The following is a 17,411-nucleotide window of genomic DNA, read 5'->3' as shown; positions in this document are numbered from 1 at the left end:
ATAACCAACCTTTTGAAAATCAACAAGTGTCATACCAGATTCATCTATTTTGACACCACTATTATTGTCTACCCACTTACATTTGAAGAGTGCAACGAAAAACTTAGTGTAATCAACTTCCCATATCTCTTCAATTCTTCCATAATATCTCATGGATCAAACTACAGGATTTTGATCTTTGGATGTGGAAAACTGTAGCGACTCAGCTTCTAGACTGACGCCACTATTTTGTACTGTGCTTTTATCATCCAAAGTCTTTGTATAGAATGTGTAATTATTAATTTCGTAGCCTGTACAACATACAACATCAAACTTCAAGCCATTTGCTAATCACAACAAAGTCTCAGAGGACCGTGATTCTTTCGAAACTTTAGATTTGAACCAGGACAAGAATGTTCTGTTATGCTCCATCAACTGCCATTTCTCTGATTGTCGTGGATAGTTGTCCTTTACAACGACTTTGTGTGCTTCCAAAAATGGGATCACTTCATCTGTGTTGTTTAATATGTACAGATGTGCTTGCATCAATTATTCACGACTTTTCGTCACCACATTCACACCTCGGATGCTTTTACTTGTAGAATATCTATTCAACCATGATGTCCGAGGGACTCCTATCGGATTTGCTTTAGTCATATACTCAGAGCAAAACTCAATACTTTCTTCAGCAATATATCTTTCAATCATTGAACCTTCTGGACGATATTGATTTTTGACGTACCCTTTCAAAATCTTCATATAACGCTCAATAGGGTACATCCATCTTAAGTATACTGGTCCACACAACTTTATTTCTCTGACCAAATGAACAAGTAAATGCACCATGATGTCAAAAAAGGATGGAGGGAAAAACATTTCTAGCTGACACAAGATGATGATAATTTCGCTTTGAAGTTCATCTAACTTTGTAGGATCAATGACTTTACTACAAATTGACGAGAAAAATGAGCACAATCGAGTTATGGTCTGCCTAACTTTTTTGGGCAAAATTCCACGAATTGTCACTCGTAACAACTGTTGCATTAAGACGTGGCAATCGTGAGACTTCAGTCCAACAAGCTTTAAGTCCTGCATTGACACTAAGCTCTTGATATTTGAAGAGTATCCTTGTGGTACCTTGATACTCTATAAACAAAGACAAAAACTTATCTTCTCTTGTTTGGACATTGTGTAACATGCATGGGGAAAATAAGTACGTTTACCAATCTCTCTTGGTGCCAACTCTTCTCGGATCTTCATGTCAACCAAATCCAAACGTGCATTCACTCCATCTTTTGTTTTTCCCTGGATGTTTAGTAGTGTACCAATCAAGCTATCACAAACATTTTTCTCAACATGCATGACATCTATGCAATGTCTAACATCTAACTTTGACCAATATGGAAGATCAAAGAATATTGATTTCTTCTTCCAAGGGGTCGTTACAAAAGACTTCTTCGACGTTTTCCCAAATATATGATGTACTCTATTAACTTTCTCAGCAACTTCAAGTCCAGTAAGTGGAATGGGTGCATTGTCTTTCTCTTGTTCTCCATTGAATGCTTTCTTTAACCTTCGATATGGATGATTATATTGTAAAAATCGCCGATGACGCATATACACTATCTTTCTTCCGTGTTTTAATTGTTGAGCTGCAGTGTTTTCTTCACATATAGGACATGCTTTATGACCCTTCACATTGTACCCCGACAAATTACTGTAAGCTGGGAAGTCATTAATGGTGCAAAATAACATGGCATGCATCATGAAAGTTTCTGAAGCAAAGGCATCAAATATTTCAACCCCATCAACCCACAACAACTTCAAGTCTTCAACTAGTGGCCTTAGATAAACATCGATGTCATTTCCAGGCTGCTTTGGACCAGATATCAACATTGACAACATCATGTACTTTCTTTTCATGCACAATCCAAGAGATAAGTTGTAAATTATCAGTATAACGGGCCAACAACTGTGATTGGTACTTAAATTACCAAATGGATTCATTCCATCAGTAGCTAAGCCAAACCTAAGATTTCTACATTCTTCACCAAATTGGGGGAATTCTTGATCAATAATTTTCCATTGCTTTGAATCAGCTAGATGACGAAGCAGCCCATCAGTTGTTCTTTCATCTGCATGCCATCTTAGGTTTTTGGCGTCTTTGGGATTCGCGAACAAACGCTTAAGTCTGGCAACTAGTGGAAGGTACCAAACTACTTTCAAAGCAGAACCATTCTTTTCTGTGTGACCACCATCTTCACCGTTGTTTTTTGACTTGTATCGTGATAACCCACATTTTGGACACTTTATCAAAACTTCATTCTCATTCCTATATAATATGCAATCATTCGGACATACATGTATCCGTTTATATTCCATACCCATCAGACAAAGAATTTTTTTTGCATCATAATTATGATTGGGTAACGTATTTCCATCTGGCAGCATTTCATTCAACAACGACAACAATTTTGTAAAACTCTTATCACTCCATCCATTGCTCGCCTTTAAATTCATGAGCCTTAACACCGCTGACAACCATGTGAACTTAGTTGAACCCGCATACAAAGGAGTCTATGCATCAGTGGACATCGTTTCATACACATGCGCTTGGGCAAAAGCTTCTGCGCCAACATCGCGGATCATGTCCTCTAAGTTGTCTTCTTCTGCTTGATCTTCCATATCCATTGTTGAATCATAAACATTTTCAGTTGGAGAGACAGTTGGAAAGTCTGTTAATTCGCCGTGCCATATCCATGTTGTATAACTTCGTATGAAACCATTACAGATAAGATGTTCCCTAATACCAGTTGCATTCAACTTCCTCCCATTCAAACAGTTCACACAGGGACATCTGAACTTGACTTCATCATCACCACTTGTACTCGCATTACGTTGCGCAAACTCTATAAATTCTTCTACCCCTCTCTCGTACTCAGTGCTGATGCGTGGTAAATTAATCCACCCTCTATCCGTACGCATGTTTACTGAAATTGTGTCTTGAATGATCACTTTGATCGTGTTTGTATTCAAGGTGTGACCCTATCCCATTCAAGAAGATTCATTTTTTTTAGTTTATTAAACATATCAATTTTAAACAACATATCTTAAATTTCACGAAATTTTGCCAGCATTTCGCATTGGTCTTCAGGTTACACGAAAAGAAAGTGATTATAAATCACAATCAAATATGCACCCGAAGATCAATACAAAACACAACGACAAATTTTCGTGAAATTTAAGACATGTATATTAAAATTGATATGTTATAATAAACTATGAAAAAGTTATTACTCTTCTTAAACTGTCCAACCGGACAATTCAAGATTCAATACTTGTAAATTATTATTACCATCTCCTCTATTTTCATTAGTAAAAAGTACGTTTGTTAAAAAAATATGGAGATAGTAAATAATTTTTGTACTGAATCTTAAACGGGAAACTAAGGCTAATTCACAACAACAAACAGTATATTCAAGCATATCATAAAATTTTAAGAATATATATCTCTAATTAAATCAAGTTTATCAATAATAAATCAGTGAGGCTTCATTTTTGCTTCCGCAATTTTCTATATTTCCCTTGGTTTTGGTCACTTTTAAACAAGCAATGAATTGATTTGGTTAACTACATGCTCCTTTTTCATGCCAAATTTTCTTTATCAATACCACAAAAGATTTGGATGAATGACCTATACACAAGCAATGAAGATGGAGATACTTTTAGGATCAAGTACTTGGGAGCGTGGCAGCAAGCTTGGCGAGACTGAAAGCCGCGACTGAAATGGAAGCACCGGCGACAGAGATGGAAGTAGAGGCAGACGCAACAGCCACCCAAAACTGAGACGCGGCGGAGATGGAAGCAAAGTGGAGGAAACACCAAAGCACTTGGCGGTGGTGACCACACGGAGAGGAGGAGATGACGACGATAAACGGCGGTCACCGACGATGGAAGCAAACGCGATGGAAGCAAACGAAGATGGAAGCAAACGAAGATGGCAGCGAGGGTTTCTGTAGCTCGCTCGCGGGTTTCTCGCGCTAAGAAGAAGATGAACGAAGGTGGTGCTGTTCGCGGAAGAAATTTAAACATATTACTGCCTCGGTTCTTCACTTAACCGAGGCATAATACCCTTACCAGCTCGGTCAAGAAGCCAACCGGTGCATAAACACCAGCTGAAACCAAGAAACACCATCGGTCCTCAACGAAACCGAAGCACAAACCGTGTACGTCAGAGGTTGGCAGTGGAGCAGACTTTTACGCCTCGATTCTCATCAGAACCGAGTTAGTAGCATGGCAAGTCTTGTCTGGCATGGCAGGTGGTGGCAGGTCTGAAGCATAGACATATGCATCGGTTCTGCGCAGAACCGAGTTCGTAGGTTCCTTTAGGCATTTGTTTGGTGGAAACCGAGTTAGTAACATCGATCAGAGGTTGGAAGTCACATCAGCTGGTAGGTTTATGCTTCGGTTTGGTGTGGGATCGAGTTAGTATCATGCTTTAGGCATCGGGTTTGGAGCAACCGAGGCATATATGTTAGCTTTATTTACGGTTCTTCCACCGCGCTTTTATATGCTTCGGGTTTGCTTAAACCAAAGCGTATATAGCGCTTTTAAATCCCTTTTTTTTACTAGTGTGTGTTTTTGAATGAAAAAGGTTTTTCTATATATAGAACATGTAAAGCACCTAGTATCAAAAGAAAATGAACGTTGTAAAGGATGAGCGTTCTTTTGCAATAAAAATATTTTAACGTTGCAATGAACATTACACAATAAATTATAATATTTTACATCAATCGCCCACATATTGCAAAAGAAAGTTGAAAGAAAAAGTCTTTGACTCAAATAGTTCAAACATTAAAAGAAAGATAATAAAGTTTTATCATGGGTCTCATAAGATGTAATTAGTGCCGTCAAAATGGGTTGAAACCCGTGAGCCAACCCGGCCCACAATAGGTTTGAGCCGGGTTGGGTTGGAAAAAAATGTGAAAATTTTGGTGCGAGCCAATTTTGACACGGCTCGTTAAGAACCCGGCTCACCCGGGTTGAACCCGTGGTGAGCCGGGTTGGCTCACCAACCCACCTATTTTTTTTATTGAAATCAAATTAATTAAATTAATTATTCAAATCCTATTTTTTTATTGAAATCAAATTAATTATTCAAAACGCACAACCTTTACTTCGCAGTAGAGCTTTTCGTGCTGCGTTGTACTGTTGTCTATCCAAAAGTCCCCCTCTACTATATATTTTAGTTAACGACTATATGTAGTTTCTTGGTTAAATGATTGTGTATGTCTCATTAAACTAAATTGGCAAAATTTTATGCTTGCTAGCTTAGAATATATAATAATGGAGTTCTTTTGTTTCATTTTCTTTTATATCAATTGGTCCAATTATAACTGTTTCAATTTGATCGATGAAAGTAACATATTATAAGAATCTCAAAAGAACGGGGTGAAAAAAAGTTAAGTGAGCTAATGAGCCAACCCGTTTAACCCACCAACCCGTGGTGGGTCGGGTTGAGTTCAAATTTTTTCGGCTCCCTAATAAATGAGCCGGGTTGGGTTGACTCACTAAGTGGCCAACCCGTGGTGGGTCGGGCTGGGTTACCCGTTTTGACAGCTCTAGATGTAATGCATCAGAGCTAGTATAGCAAATTATATGAACGAGTCTTAGATTTAGAAACTTAACACATAGTGTAGTTGGTACAGTAAGCTATATGAACCAAAGACACTTGACGTGTGTTAAATGTTTATCAATCACTATACACCCTCACAATCCTTGTTGTGTTGCGCTTACTTGGCCATGCACGTGCCCGATATTCATGAGTGCTCTAGAGATCATGCCAAGATTTCATGCAAGCGGCCCCACTCGACACTCATATAGGTGATTTCATCAAGTGTATGCTACAAATCATACACCACCCATAAGGGATATGAAAATCATTAAAAATTTTGTTTAAGATAAAATTCTTTCACCACATAGAATTTTAATGTCAAAGCTTAGCCTCTCAATAATGTAGTCTCTAACACTTTCACACACACCATAGGAAAGGACATAATTTATTAAAAATCAATTTAGTGCTATCAGAACTAAAAAGTGACTTGTTTTTACCCATATGAACCTTATTCATGGGATCTCCAATCACAAAGGTTGAGTTACCATCACTTATTTGTTTGCAAGTGGCTTAAGTCCATTCCCCTTGATGTTTCTAAAATCATTTGTCTTCCTAGGGGTTTTGTCAAAGGATCTGTTAGATTCCTTTCTGACTTCACATAACCAATGGAAATAGTTCCACTCTTTAGCATCTGCTTCACCAAATTGCGTCTCAATTGTATGTCTATTTTTTCCATTGTAATTCTTGTTTTTAGCTATAGCTATTGTCGATTGGCAATCACAGTGTATTGATACTAATGGGGTTGGTTTCATTCCTAGTGGAATGTTCGTTAAGAAGTTTCTCAATCACTCAGCCTCATTACTAGCCATTTCAAGAGCAGCAAACTCAGATTCAATTGTTGATTTTGCAATAATTATTTTTCTGGCTGATCACCATGTAATCACACTACCCCCAAGGTGTGAATACATAACCACTAGTATATTTTGTCTCATCTGAATCAGAGATCCTGTTAGCATCATTGTACCCTTCTAGTACAACGGGAAATCCACTATATTCAATGGCATAATCCACTGAACCTTTTAAGTATCTCATAACCTAGCAAGTGCATCCCAATGTTCCTGATTTGGACATTAAGTGTACCTACCCAGTCTACGTACTGCATAAGCAATATCAAGTCTAGAAAATCTCATTAAGTGTAGTAAGCTCCCAATTATTTGGGCATACTTAGGTTGAGATATAAATTTTCCTTTATTTTTCATTAATTTATAATTAGCATCATAAGGGGTACTCACTGATTTTAGGTCATAAAAATCAAACTTCTTAAGAAGTTTCTCAATGTATTGTTCTTGAGATAGTAATATACTATATTCCTTCCTTATGATTCTAATACCTAAAATAACATTGGCTTCACTGATAACTCTCCAAATTTGCATTATTTTCTGTGTTTAGAAGATTTTGTTAGTGCATTTTTGTTTTTAATTTCTTAGAATTATATTAGTTTTATGTTTTTCTCTTAATTCTTTAGTTTTATAAAATTTTAGTTAAAATCATGTTTTTAGGGGTAATTTTTAGCATTTGTAAATAATTAGGATATTAATATTTTTTTTTAGAGAAAATCTTATAATGAAAATCTTTTTCTTTACTTTTTCTTTTAATTTTTTTGACTTGCTGAAATATTTCTTTTATTGGGCATTAATTCATTTTCTTCTTATTGCAGAAAGGCCCTAAGAATTGGGTTACAGATGCAAAGCATTTGGGTTGGATTGGGCGTTCAAATTGCTGGAAGCTACTGCTGGAATGCTGCTATTGCAAACTCTGGTGGGCTGAAATCCAATTAGTGATGCGGTGCGTTTTGGTGCACTGTTGCCTTAGGGGTTCTTTGCTGGAGTACTTCATTTGGAGAAAGGGCAGAACGAAAGCTGAAGAGAGGAGCACATCACTTACCTGAGGTTCGTGCTATTCCATCGAAGTTGCACACGTGCTGAAGAAGCTGATCGGTGAGGAAGAAGCTGACCGGAGAAGCTGACCAGCAAGCAAATGGGGCTGACCGGAGCTGCCACGTGGAGAGCTCGAAGCGTCACAGCAAGGTTCTCCATCTCCCATTTTTTCCCCTTTCCTTTTCCCTCTTTCATTTTCTTTTGTTTTTCTGACCCTATAAAAAGGGCTTTCACCTTGTAAATACGATACTTTGGCACATTTTGAGATACAGTTTTCTGTTCATAGTTCTAAGCTCTGTAGATTAGGGTTCTTTTCCATTTTCTATAGAGTAGGATCCCGTTCTCCTTGCTTTTAGAGCGCATATCACGGTGGTGACAACCGCGGTGCTTCTGATTGAGCTTGTATTCGGTACAATTTTTGTAAGTTTCTTTTCTCGTTAATAATACAGTTTGTTCTTGATGTTTCATATGTCCAGTATTTTGATATTCTGTTATGTTTCGTGCTTGTGTGTTTCTTGTGTTGTTTCAACGAATAAACGAATTGGACTGTGATTCTTTGCATTCTGTATTTCCTTTTGGAATCAAATGACTCTATTTTGAGCATTCACTTTCGAGATGTCTCCTCGAGCCAAAGATGAGTCCAGTAAATAGAAATTCATTTAGTTCTGTGTTTTTATTCTTGTTCTTCTATTATTTTTGTATGTGATTTTAGATCTGAATTGAATTTTTATTTGAGATTTGTGAAGGAAAACATCCACATTTCTACATCTGTTTTGGATGTAATATGACTCCATAGTGAGCATGAATTATCAAGAGGTCTTCTTGAGAGATGTTAAGCTTCATAATTGTCAGATTAAATTCAATTTCAGTGTTGTTATATTGTTCTTGTTTTGTTTCAATTATGATTTCTGCTCCTATTTTCTATTTGATGATATATAGATTAGGTTCAGTTTTAGTTTTGTTTTCCTTGTGCTGTTAACTGTTAGCATTCATAGGTTAGTTTTAATTACATTCAGTTCTCATTTTAGTTTAGGTTCTGTTCTGTTATACATAGATTCTATAGTTTAGTTTAGGTTTTATTTTCTTGCATTTTATTTTTCCTCTTTTCTTTTTAAAACAGTTTTCGTTTCTTTACTGTTTTCTTTTAAATTTTCTTTGTTTTAATTCCGTTTCCCCACCTGTGAGTTGGTAGTTAGTAAATAAAATATAAGAATTAATTCTACACTTTAAGCTTAATTTTAGCCGAGTCTTTGGATTGATACCTAGGTTGTCCCTATACTTCATTAGTGGGGAAACTTACTTTGTTCTGATTTTGTGCGACCAATATCAGTTTAACAAATGGCGCCGCTGCCGGGGACTCGGCGAGTTAAGTTTTAGAGTGTAGGTTAGTCTTGTCTAGTTTTTTCTGTTTCTTTGCAATTCTTTCTTGTGTTCATATTTGTCCTTTCTAGCTTAGGATCTATTTCTTCTTTTTGCAAAGTTCTTTTTAGTATGTTTAGGTTCTATTTTTAAAACTGCAGTAGTGTGAACTTGGATTTTTGATTTTTTTTTTTTTTTTGTTTTTGTTGTTGCTGTTTTGGACTTTGATTTTGATAGCTGTCTTGGTGATTATTTTTGTTGTTTTTGAGTGCTTGATTGGAACCTCTGATGAGAAGGTTTAGGCTGAGTATGTTCTGCCAAACTTTGGAGAATTAGTGAGATTAGCTTGGGGTAGTTTTAGTAGCGTGAGAGTGTTGTAACTGAGCTGTTTAGTATGGCTTTTCCTCTGGAGAAGTCCATGAGAGAACTGGCCAACCAAGAAGTGGGTCACCAGCCGGTGTGCACCCATTTACCCCTGGAGCAGAATGCATCTGGAATTGAACTTAAACCTGGTTTCGTAAGGTTGTTGCCCACCTTCCATGGATGGGAGCATGAGGACCCTCACCAACATATCAGAGAATTTATTCTGGTGTGTTCTTCTATGAAGCCGTCTGGAGCTGCTGAAGAACTAGTTATGATGAAGGCTTTTCCCTTATCCCTGCAAGACACTGCTAGGTATTGGATAATCTACCAGCAGCAGCCTTTTGGAAGTTGGCAAGAGATGCAGTGTAGATTCTTGAATAGATTTTTTCCAGCATCAAGAGTATCATACTTTAGGAGGCAGATCTGCACCATTGAGCAAGGGCAGAATGAAAGTTTGGCTGATTTCTGGGACAGATTCAATAAATTATGCCTCATGTGCCCAAATCATCAGCTGCAAGATTCTCTACTCCTAACATACTTCTGTGAAGGTCTGCTGCAAAGAGAGAGAATGTTTGTTGATGTGGCTGCTGGAGGATCCTTAATGAATAGAACTCCAGCTGAAGCAAGACAGCTGTTGAGTAAAATGGCTGAGTGCTCTTATCAAGGATATTTGTACAATACAGCTGCTGTTACTGTACCGGTAATTGGGGCAGAATCCAAAGACTTAAGGGAATTGACTCAAGTAATGTCCCAGCTGGTGGAAAAAGTGAAGTGGCTGAATCAGCAACCTTCAGAGAATAAGATGACAACGTCAGGAATGTTAGGCTGGTCTGATAACACTTTAAATGCAACCTGTGATTCAGCAGCCAATAATTTAAAAGAGAACTGGGGCACAGTGAATCTGAAGGGATCTCAACAAAATTCTTGGGAGAATGAAAAGATAACTGGTTGTATAAAAGATGTTGAAGAGAGCAGTGTATCAGTGGAAATTACACCTGCAGAGGAAAAAGAGACCACCAAGTATATTCCTCCCCATTTGAGAGGAACATCTGAACTTGGAAAGATGCAACCAGCTCATCAACCAAAGGTGCAAGTAAAAAGGACTGCCAGTACCAATGCAGTCATGTTAAGAAGTGGAAAGGAGTTACATGCTTCAGTGGAGAAAGAAAAAATTGCTGAGAATGAGCAGCAACCAGAAATCATAATTGAACCACCTTTCCCTGTCAAATCTGCACCTGCAGAAAAGAAATTGGAAACTGATGCTGAATTATTGAAGATTTTTCAGAAGATAGAAATTAATATGCCTCTGCTGGAAGCAATTAAACAGGTGCCTAAATATGCCAAGTTCCTTAAAGAAGTGTGCACCTATAAAAGAGGATTGAGGAGGCCACAAATCAAAAATATTTCTACTGTTTCCAAGTTGGAGCTGCCTCCTAAACATAGTGATCCAGGGCATTTTACCATCCCATGCACCATTGGAGAAATTTCCATTGCAAATGCTTTAGTGGACTTGGGAGCATCCATCAATGTCATGCCCAGTTCTGTTTATAAGGCTCTGCAGTTAAGAAATTTAAAGCCTACATCTGTTATTATCCAGCTAGCCAATAGAAGCACTGCGAAACCTTTGGGCATTGTGGAAGATGTCCTAGTGAGGGTAAATCAGTTAATGTTTCCAGCAGATTTCTATGTTCTAGAAATGGAGGGTGAGAATTCAAGGCAAAGTCCTACATTGATTTTGGGAAGACCATTTTTAATGACAGCAAAAACCATTATCAATGTGCATGAAGGAAATTTAACCATGGAGTTTGGAGACACCCAGGTCAGATTCAACATTTTTGAAGCCATGAGTCATCCCCTGGAAAACCATTCAGAGGTGTTCAGTTATTCAGAAATTTGTTGTAATAATTTGGAGCTTCAGGTGCAATCTGATTTGAACATGGCAGAGGGAGAATTACATGCTGAATTCTGCATTGGGTGTGAAGATAAATTCCTTGAAAATATGGACTTGCAAGCACTAGAAGAAGACGTTTTTGAACTTGGTGAAGAATCTGCACAAGAAACTCCAGAGCAGCAGCAAAAATCTGAATTAAAGCTGCTGCCTCTGCACTTAAAATATGCTTATCTTGAAGCTGGAAGTACATTTCCAGTGATCATTTCAGCAAGTTTGAACCCTGACCAGGAAGAGCAGTTGCTACAAGTCTTGAAACAGCACAAGAAGGCTCTTGGGTGGACTTTGGAAGATATACCAGGGATCAGTCCAGCCCTCTGCATGCACAGAATATTGCTGGACAGTGATGCAGTTCCTGTTAGGCAGCCTCAAAGGAGGTTGAATCCAACTATTCAAAATGTGGTGAAGGAGGAAGTGAGCAAGCTCTTAAAAGCAGGGATGATTTTCCCCATTTCAGACAGTACTTGGGTATCACCAGTTCAAGTGGTGCCAAAGAAATCTGGAATGACAATTGTAAAGAATCAAGAGGGAGAATTTGTGCCTACTAGGGTTGCAAATAAGTGGAGGGTCTGTATTGATTACAGGAAGCTAAATCAAGCCACAAGGAAAGATCACTTCCCTCTTCCCTTCATAGACCAAGTCATTGAGAGGTTGGCAGGTAAACCTTTTTACTGTTTTCTAGATGGCTTTTCTGGGTACATGCAGATTCATATACACCCTGAAGATCAACATAAAACCACATTTACATGTCCATTTGGCACTTATGCTTACACTAGGATGCCATTTGGACTATGTAATGCTCCTGCAACTTTCCAAAGATGCATGTTGAGTATTTTTTCAGAATTAATAGAAAGTTGCATGGAGGTTTTTATGGATGACTTCACTGTGTTTGGAGATTCATTTGAGGAATGCCTAGGCAATTTAGAAAAAGTTTTGAAAAAATGCATTGAAACTGATTTAGTCTTAAACTTTGAAAAATGCCACTTTATGGTCAATGAAGGGGTAGTGCTAGGACATGTTATTTCTGAAAAGGGCTTCCAAGTAGATAAATCTAAGATAGATGTGATTTCTGCCCTACCTTACCCTTCCACTGTGAAGGAAGTGCGTTCTTTCCTAGGACATGCAGGCTTTTATAGGCGATTCATTCAGAATTTCAGCAACATAGCCTTGCCACTGTCTAGACTCCTTCAAAAGGATTCAATCTTTGAATTTGATGAGGCTTGCAAGGGAGCCTTTGATGAGCTAAAAAGGAAACTCACCACTGCACCAATTCTTCAACCTCCAAACTGGGAATTACCTTTTGAATTGATGTGCGATGCTTCAGACTTTGCATTGGGAGCTATGCTGTCCCAGAAAAAAGAAAAGATCCCTCATGTCATTGCATATGCGTCTAGGACCCTTGATGCTGCCCAAAAAAATTATACCACCACAGAAAAGGAGTTGCTGGCAGTCATTTTTGCTTTGGAGAAGTACAGGCCATATTTGCTGGGATCAAAAACTGTGGTTCACACAGACCACTCAGCCTTGAGATTTTTAATGAAGAAAGCTGATTCAAAACCCAGGCTAATGAGGTGGCTGCTTCTGATGCAGGAATTTGATATAGAAATTAAAGACAGAAGTGGAGCCTTAAATCAAGTGGCTGATCACTTGAGCAGAATAACAGGAAAGGAGGAAAAAATTCCACTGAATGAAAAGTTTCCAGATGAGTTTGTATTTTCTGCTCTGACTCAACCTCCTTGGTATGCTGAATTAGTTAATTATTTAGCTGCTGCTGTTTTGCCCATTCATGCATCTAGGCATTATATAGATAAATTGAAATCTGATGCAAAGTATTATGTGTGGGATGACCCTTATTTGTGGAGGTTTTGTAGTGATAAAATTATTAGGAAGTGTGTGCCTGATACTGAAATAAATGGAGTCCTGCATGGCTGTCATGATACATTGGTAGGAGGCCACTCTGGCCCAACCAGGACAGCTAGAAGAGTGTTAGATAGTGGGTTCTTTTGGCCCACTCTTTTCAAGGATGCCTATAATTTTGTGAAGAGTTGTGAGGTTTGTCAAAAGGCTGGGGGGAATATAACTAGGAGAAATGAAATGCCTCTGCAGAATATATTATTTTGTGAAATCTTTGATGTATGGGGCATTGATTTTATGGGACCCCTGCCAAGCTCATCTGGGTATTCTTACATTCTGTTGGCTGTAGATTATGTGTCTAGGTGGGTAGAGGCAAAAGCAACCAAGTCGAATGATGCTAGAACAGTCTCCAAATTCTTGAAAACTAACATTTTTTGCAGGTTTGGGGTTCCAAAGGCAATAATTAGTGATCAAGGCACACACTTCTGCAATCAGCTTATAGCAACACTTCTGAGCAGATATGGAGTGAAACATAAGGTGTCTACACCTTACCACCCACAAACAAATGGGCAGGCAGAGGTGTTTAACAGAGAAGTGAAGAAGCTGCTCCAAAAACTGGTCCAGCCAAATAGGAAGAATTGGAGTGAGTTGCTAGATGAAGCACTGTGGGCACAAAGGACAGCATATCGTACACCTCTTGGGATGTCTCCTTTCAGGATAGTATTTGGCAAATCATGCCATTTACCAGTAGAGATTGAACACAAGGCATTCTGGGCTGTTAAAAGGTGCAACTTGGAGTATAATGCAGCTGGGAAGCAGAGGAAATTGCAGCTGCAAGAGCTGGATGAAATCAGGCTGGAGGCTTATGAGAATTCAAGGTTTTATAAAGAGAAAGTGAAGAGGTTTCATGATATGAATATCTCAAGGAAAGAGTTCAGTATTGGGCAGAAAGTGCTCTTGTACAACTCCAAAATGAAGTTGATAGCTGGCAAGCTTAGGTCAAAATGGGAAGGGCCCTATGTAATAGTCGAAGTATTCCCAAATGGGGCAGTGGAGATTAGGAAACCGGGGATTGATAAGTCATTCACAGTCAATGGTCATCAATTAAAAATCTTCCAGGAGAAGCAGCCTTTAGAAAATGAGAAAAGTACACTGCAGTTCAATGATCCAGTTCTAGAAAATCCACCTTGAATATTCTTTATCTCCTTTTCTGTTCTGTTTTTTTTTGTACTGTGTTGATTTTCCTACTGTAGATTTTATATTCTGTTTTTCGTTATGGTTTTCAATGATTTTTTTTTTTTTGTTCTGATTTGTATAAATATTCATGTGCTATCTGTTTTGTGCATCTGTCTTGATTCTGTGCTGTTTTGTTCTTTCATTTGTGTTGCTGATAATTACTGTATTTATGGGTGCTTAGTCAATACATATGTTGAGGAGGTTTAGGTAGAAATAGAAGTGCATGTAATGAAAAATTATTTTATTTTCTCTCTGAATTTGCAAACTAACAGGTGTTTTCCTAGCTGTGAGAGTTGAAAGTGTATGACCAGGGCTAATCACAGCCCTTTGTTTACCCTGGATCCAGAAATTGGCAGAAATAGAAAAGGGATCAAAAAGGAGAAGAACCAGCGTGAATCTGAGGCTACTGGATCATTTCCAACTTCATTTGAGTGTTTATCAGATACATCTGAGACTGAAGACATGACTGTGGAGCAAGGAGAGAGAACATTAAAGGAGTTGGCTAATCAGGAAATTGGATTCCAGCCCCTGTGTATCCAAGTGCCATATGTGCAGGGGGCACCCAACTTTGATCTTAGATCTGGGTTCATTCAGCTTCTGCCAAGGTTCCATGGGTCAGCAGGGGAGGACCCTCACAAGCATATTATGGAGTTCACAGTGGTCTGTTCAACTATGAAACCACTGGATGTGCCTGAGGAGATTGTCAAGATGAAAGCCTTTCCATTTTCACTACAAGATGCTGCCAAGGAGTGGCTGTTTTCTCAGAATGTACCCATAGTTAGCTGGGGAGAAATGAAGAGGAAATTTCTGGAAAGGTTCTTCCCTGCCTCCAGGACAGCAGCTGTGAGAAAAGAAATAAGTGGAATTAGACAACTGCCTGGGGAGAATTTGTTTGAATACTGGGAACGTTTCAAGAGGTTGTGCTCCACCTGTCCCAACCATCAGATCAATGAGCAGCTGCTGCTGCAATACTTTTATGAAGGGTTGTTGCCTCAAGAAAGGAACATGATAGATGCAGCAAGTGGAGGCACTCTCATGGACAAGACACCATCTGCAGCAAGAAACCTCATTGCAAACATGGCTGAGAATTACCAGCAGACTTACACCAGAGGTAGCAGTAGTAAAGGAGTTCATGAGATGCAACTGAATGCAATCTCAGATTCAGTGAGAACCAACATGTTTACTGAGAACAACCTGCTGATGGGGAACAAAATTTTGGAGCTAATTGAGCTGATGAGGCAGATGGCTTTAGGAGGCCAAGTGAATACAGTAAGGAAGCACTGTGGTCTGTGTGCATCAGATCAACACTTCACAGATCAGTGTTATCAACTTCAAAACACCACTGGAGCTGAATCAGTGGCAGCTGCATTCCAATATCAGCAAGGACTCTTCAGGCCGAATCAACAGCCATGGCAAACCCAGAATCAGCCACCACATTACAACCAAGCTCCTAATTCACAGAATTCAGGATGGAGGAACATGATGAACCCGAGATACGAAGCACCTCCGTACAATCAGCAGAGTGGACAGCAGTCAAATGGGCTGATGCAGAGCATGAATCAGTATGCACAGCAGAATAGGCAGACTGCATCATACTATGGAGGGCAGAACCAGCAGTATAGGCAGAACCAGTCACAAATGCAACCTAGGATGGACCCTACTCTAGAGGCAATCATTCAGGACATGAAGATGCAGATTGGGCAGCTGGCTCATGCTGTAAATGAACTGGTGAATCAGAAGGCTGGAGGCATTCCTGCTCAGCCAGTGGTGAACCCAAAGGAAGCACCAAGCAACACATAAAGCTTCAACGAATAAGCTTTCTTTCTTATTTTTCATTTTCAGTTTCTATTACTGTCACATACATTGAATAATATGTTTCTTTTGGTTCTGCTTTGTACATTCTTTGTTCCAATTGTGCCTTTAATTTTTGCATATCTCCATTAGTATCTGTTTTGTGCATATCTGCTATGTTTTTGCTGATTAGAAAACCTTACTCATTCACACATTGAGGGCAATGTGCCTCTTAAGTGTGGGGGTGGGAAGGTATAGGTTGGTTTAAATTTTTTTTTTTTTTTTTTTTTTTTTTTTTTTGATGTATATAGCTTTGTTAGCATCTGTTTCTGAGTAAAATAGGGGTAATTTTTTTTCTCTGAGCTGTTTTTCCTTTAGTTTAGGTATGCATTGGTTTAGTTTTAAATACCTAGAGTAGTTTCCCATTCTTGTTTAGTCTGTAAATACCTATTTTTGTTACTGATCTATTTTAGTTTAGTTTTTAGCTTTGTTGATAATAGTTCTTAGGTTTTTACAGTTCATTCATTTTCTGGTTTATGTTGTTTTAGCTTAGGTTCTTTTACTGTTTTTTTTTTAATCTGTTTTAGAACTTCTTTTAGGTCCCTTTTCTTTGCTTATTTCTATTATTTTTGTCTTCCTTATGCTAGTTTCTTGCTCTGTTTTAGTTCTTCATTAGTTTCTTTTCTTCATTTTATTTTCATGCTTTGTTTTAAGTTTTCAATTAGGATTTTGTTCATAATTAGGTTCTATTTTCTGTCTGCTGCTGTTTTTAAAATTTTTCTGAATCTGTTTAGCTTTCTTTTTGTCAATTCTCTATTCTGTTTTTATCGCTTATGTTAGGTAGCTTATAGGAATAGGTTAGGTTTATCTTCAGTAAATATATTAGGTAGTTTAGGACTAATTCCAGGTTCCTTTTATTTCTCTAACCTTTGTTTCTATTCTTTAGGATCTGTCTTAGTCTTCACTTAGAATTCCCTTTAGGTTTTTCTTGCTTTAGTTTCTTCTTTCTTTACATTTCTGTTTTGATTGTTTAGGTTCATTGCTTTAGGTATCTGATTGCTTCTTGCTTTTGCTTAATTCTTTTCCCTGTTATTGATTTGAGTTCTTTTTGGTTACATTCTGTTCTGTGTTGCTTTGTCTATTGTATATAGCTTAGGTAATGTTGTTTCGGTATTTCTAGATTCTATTTCGCATTACATTCAATTCCTTGCTGATTTACTTAACTTCTTAGCTTTATTTCTTTAAGATAGATTGCCAATAGTGTCTTTAGCTCTAGAATTGAGTAGATGTAGCTCTAGCAGTAGTTTTTGCAGTTAGTTCAGTCTAAATA

The 17,411-nt window shown here is 38.2% G+C and overlaps 1 protein-coding gene and 1 non-coding gene across 2 annotated transcripts; one reads left to right on the top strand and one right to left on the bottom strand.

Annotated features, from left to right (window-relative positions):
• The first annotated feature begins 14,593 nt into the window (after positions 1-14,593).
• On the top strand, positions 14,594-16,090 carry LOC108334878 (uncharacterized). The gene has a single exon (XM_017570807.2). It carries the CDS (start codon positions 14,594-14,596, stop codon positions 16,088-16,090), a length of 1,497 nt encoding a protein of 498 aa, XP_017426296.1.
• Positions 15,130-15,237, bottom strand: LOC128194564 (small nucleolar RNA R71). The gene has a single exon (XR_008245939.1). It is a non-coding gene; the product is annotated as a small nucleolar RNA R71 (small nucleolar RNA).
• Positions 16,091-17,411: the final 1,321 nt, after the last annotated feature.

Source organism: Vigna angularis, chromosome 10 (genome assembly GCF_016808095.1).
Source record: "Vigna angularis cultivar LongXiaoDou No.4 chromosome 10, ASM1680809v1, whole genome shotgun sequence".
Classification (NCBI taxonomy): Eukaryota; Viridiplantae; Streptophyta; class Magnoliopsida; order Fabales; family Fabaceae; genus Vigna; species Vigna angularis.
Note: the sequence above shows the minus strand (reverse complement) of the source record. Positions and strands in the feature narration are given on the sequence as shown.

Bases quoted from the DNA above. Each gene is read 5' to 3' on its own strand.
- LOC108334878 (XM_017570807.2), top strand. From the start codon at position 14,594: ATGACCAGGGCTAATCACAGCCCTTTGTTTACCCTGGATCCAGAAATT.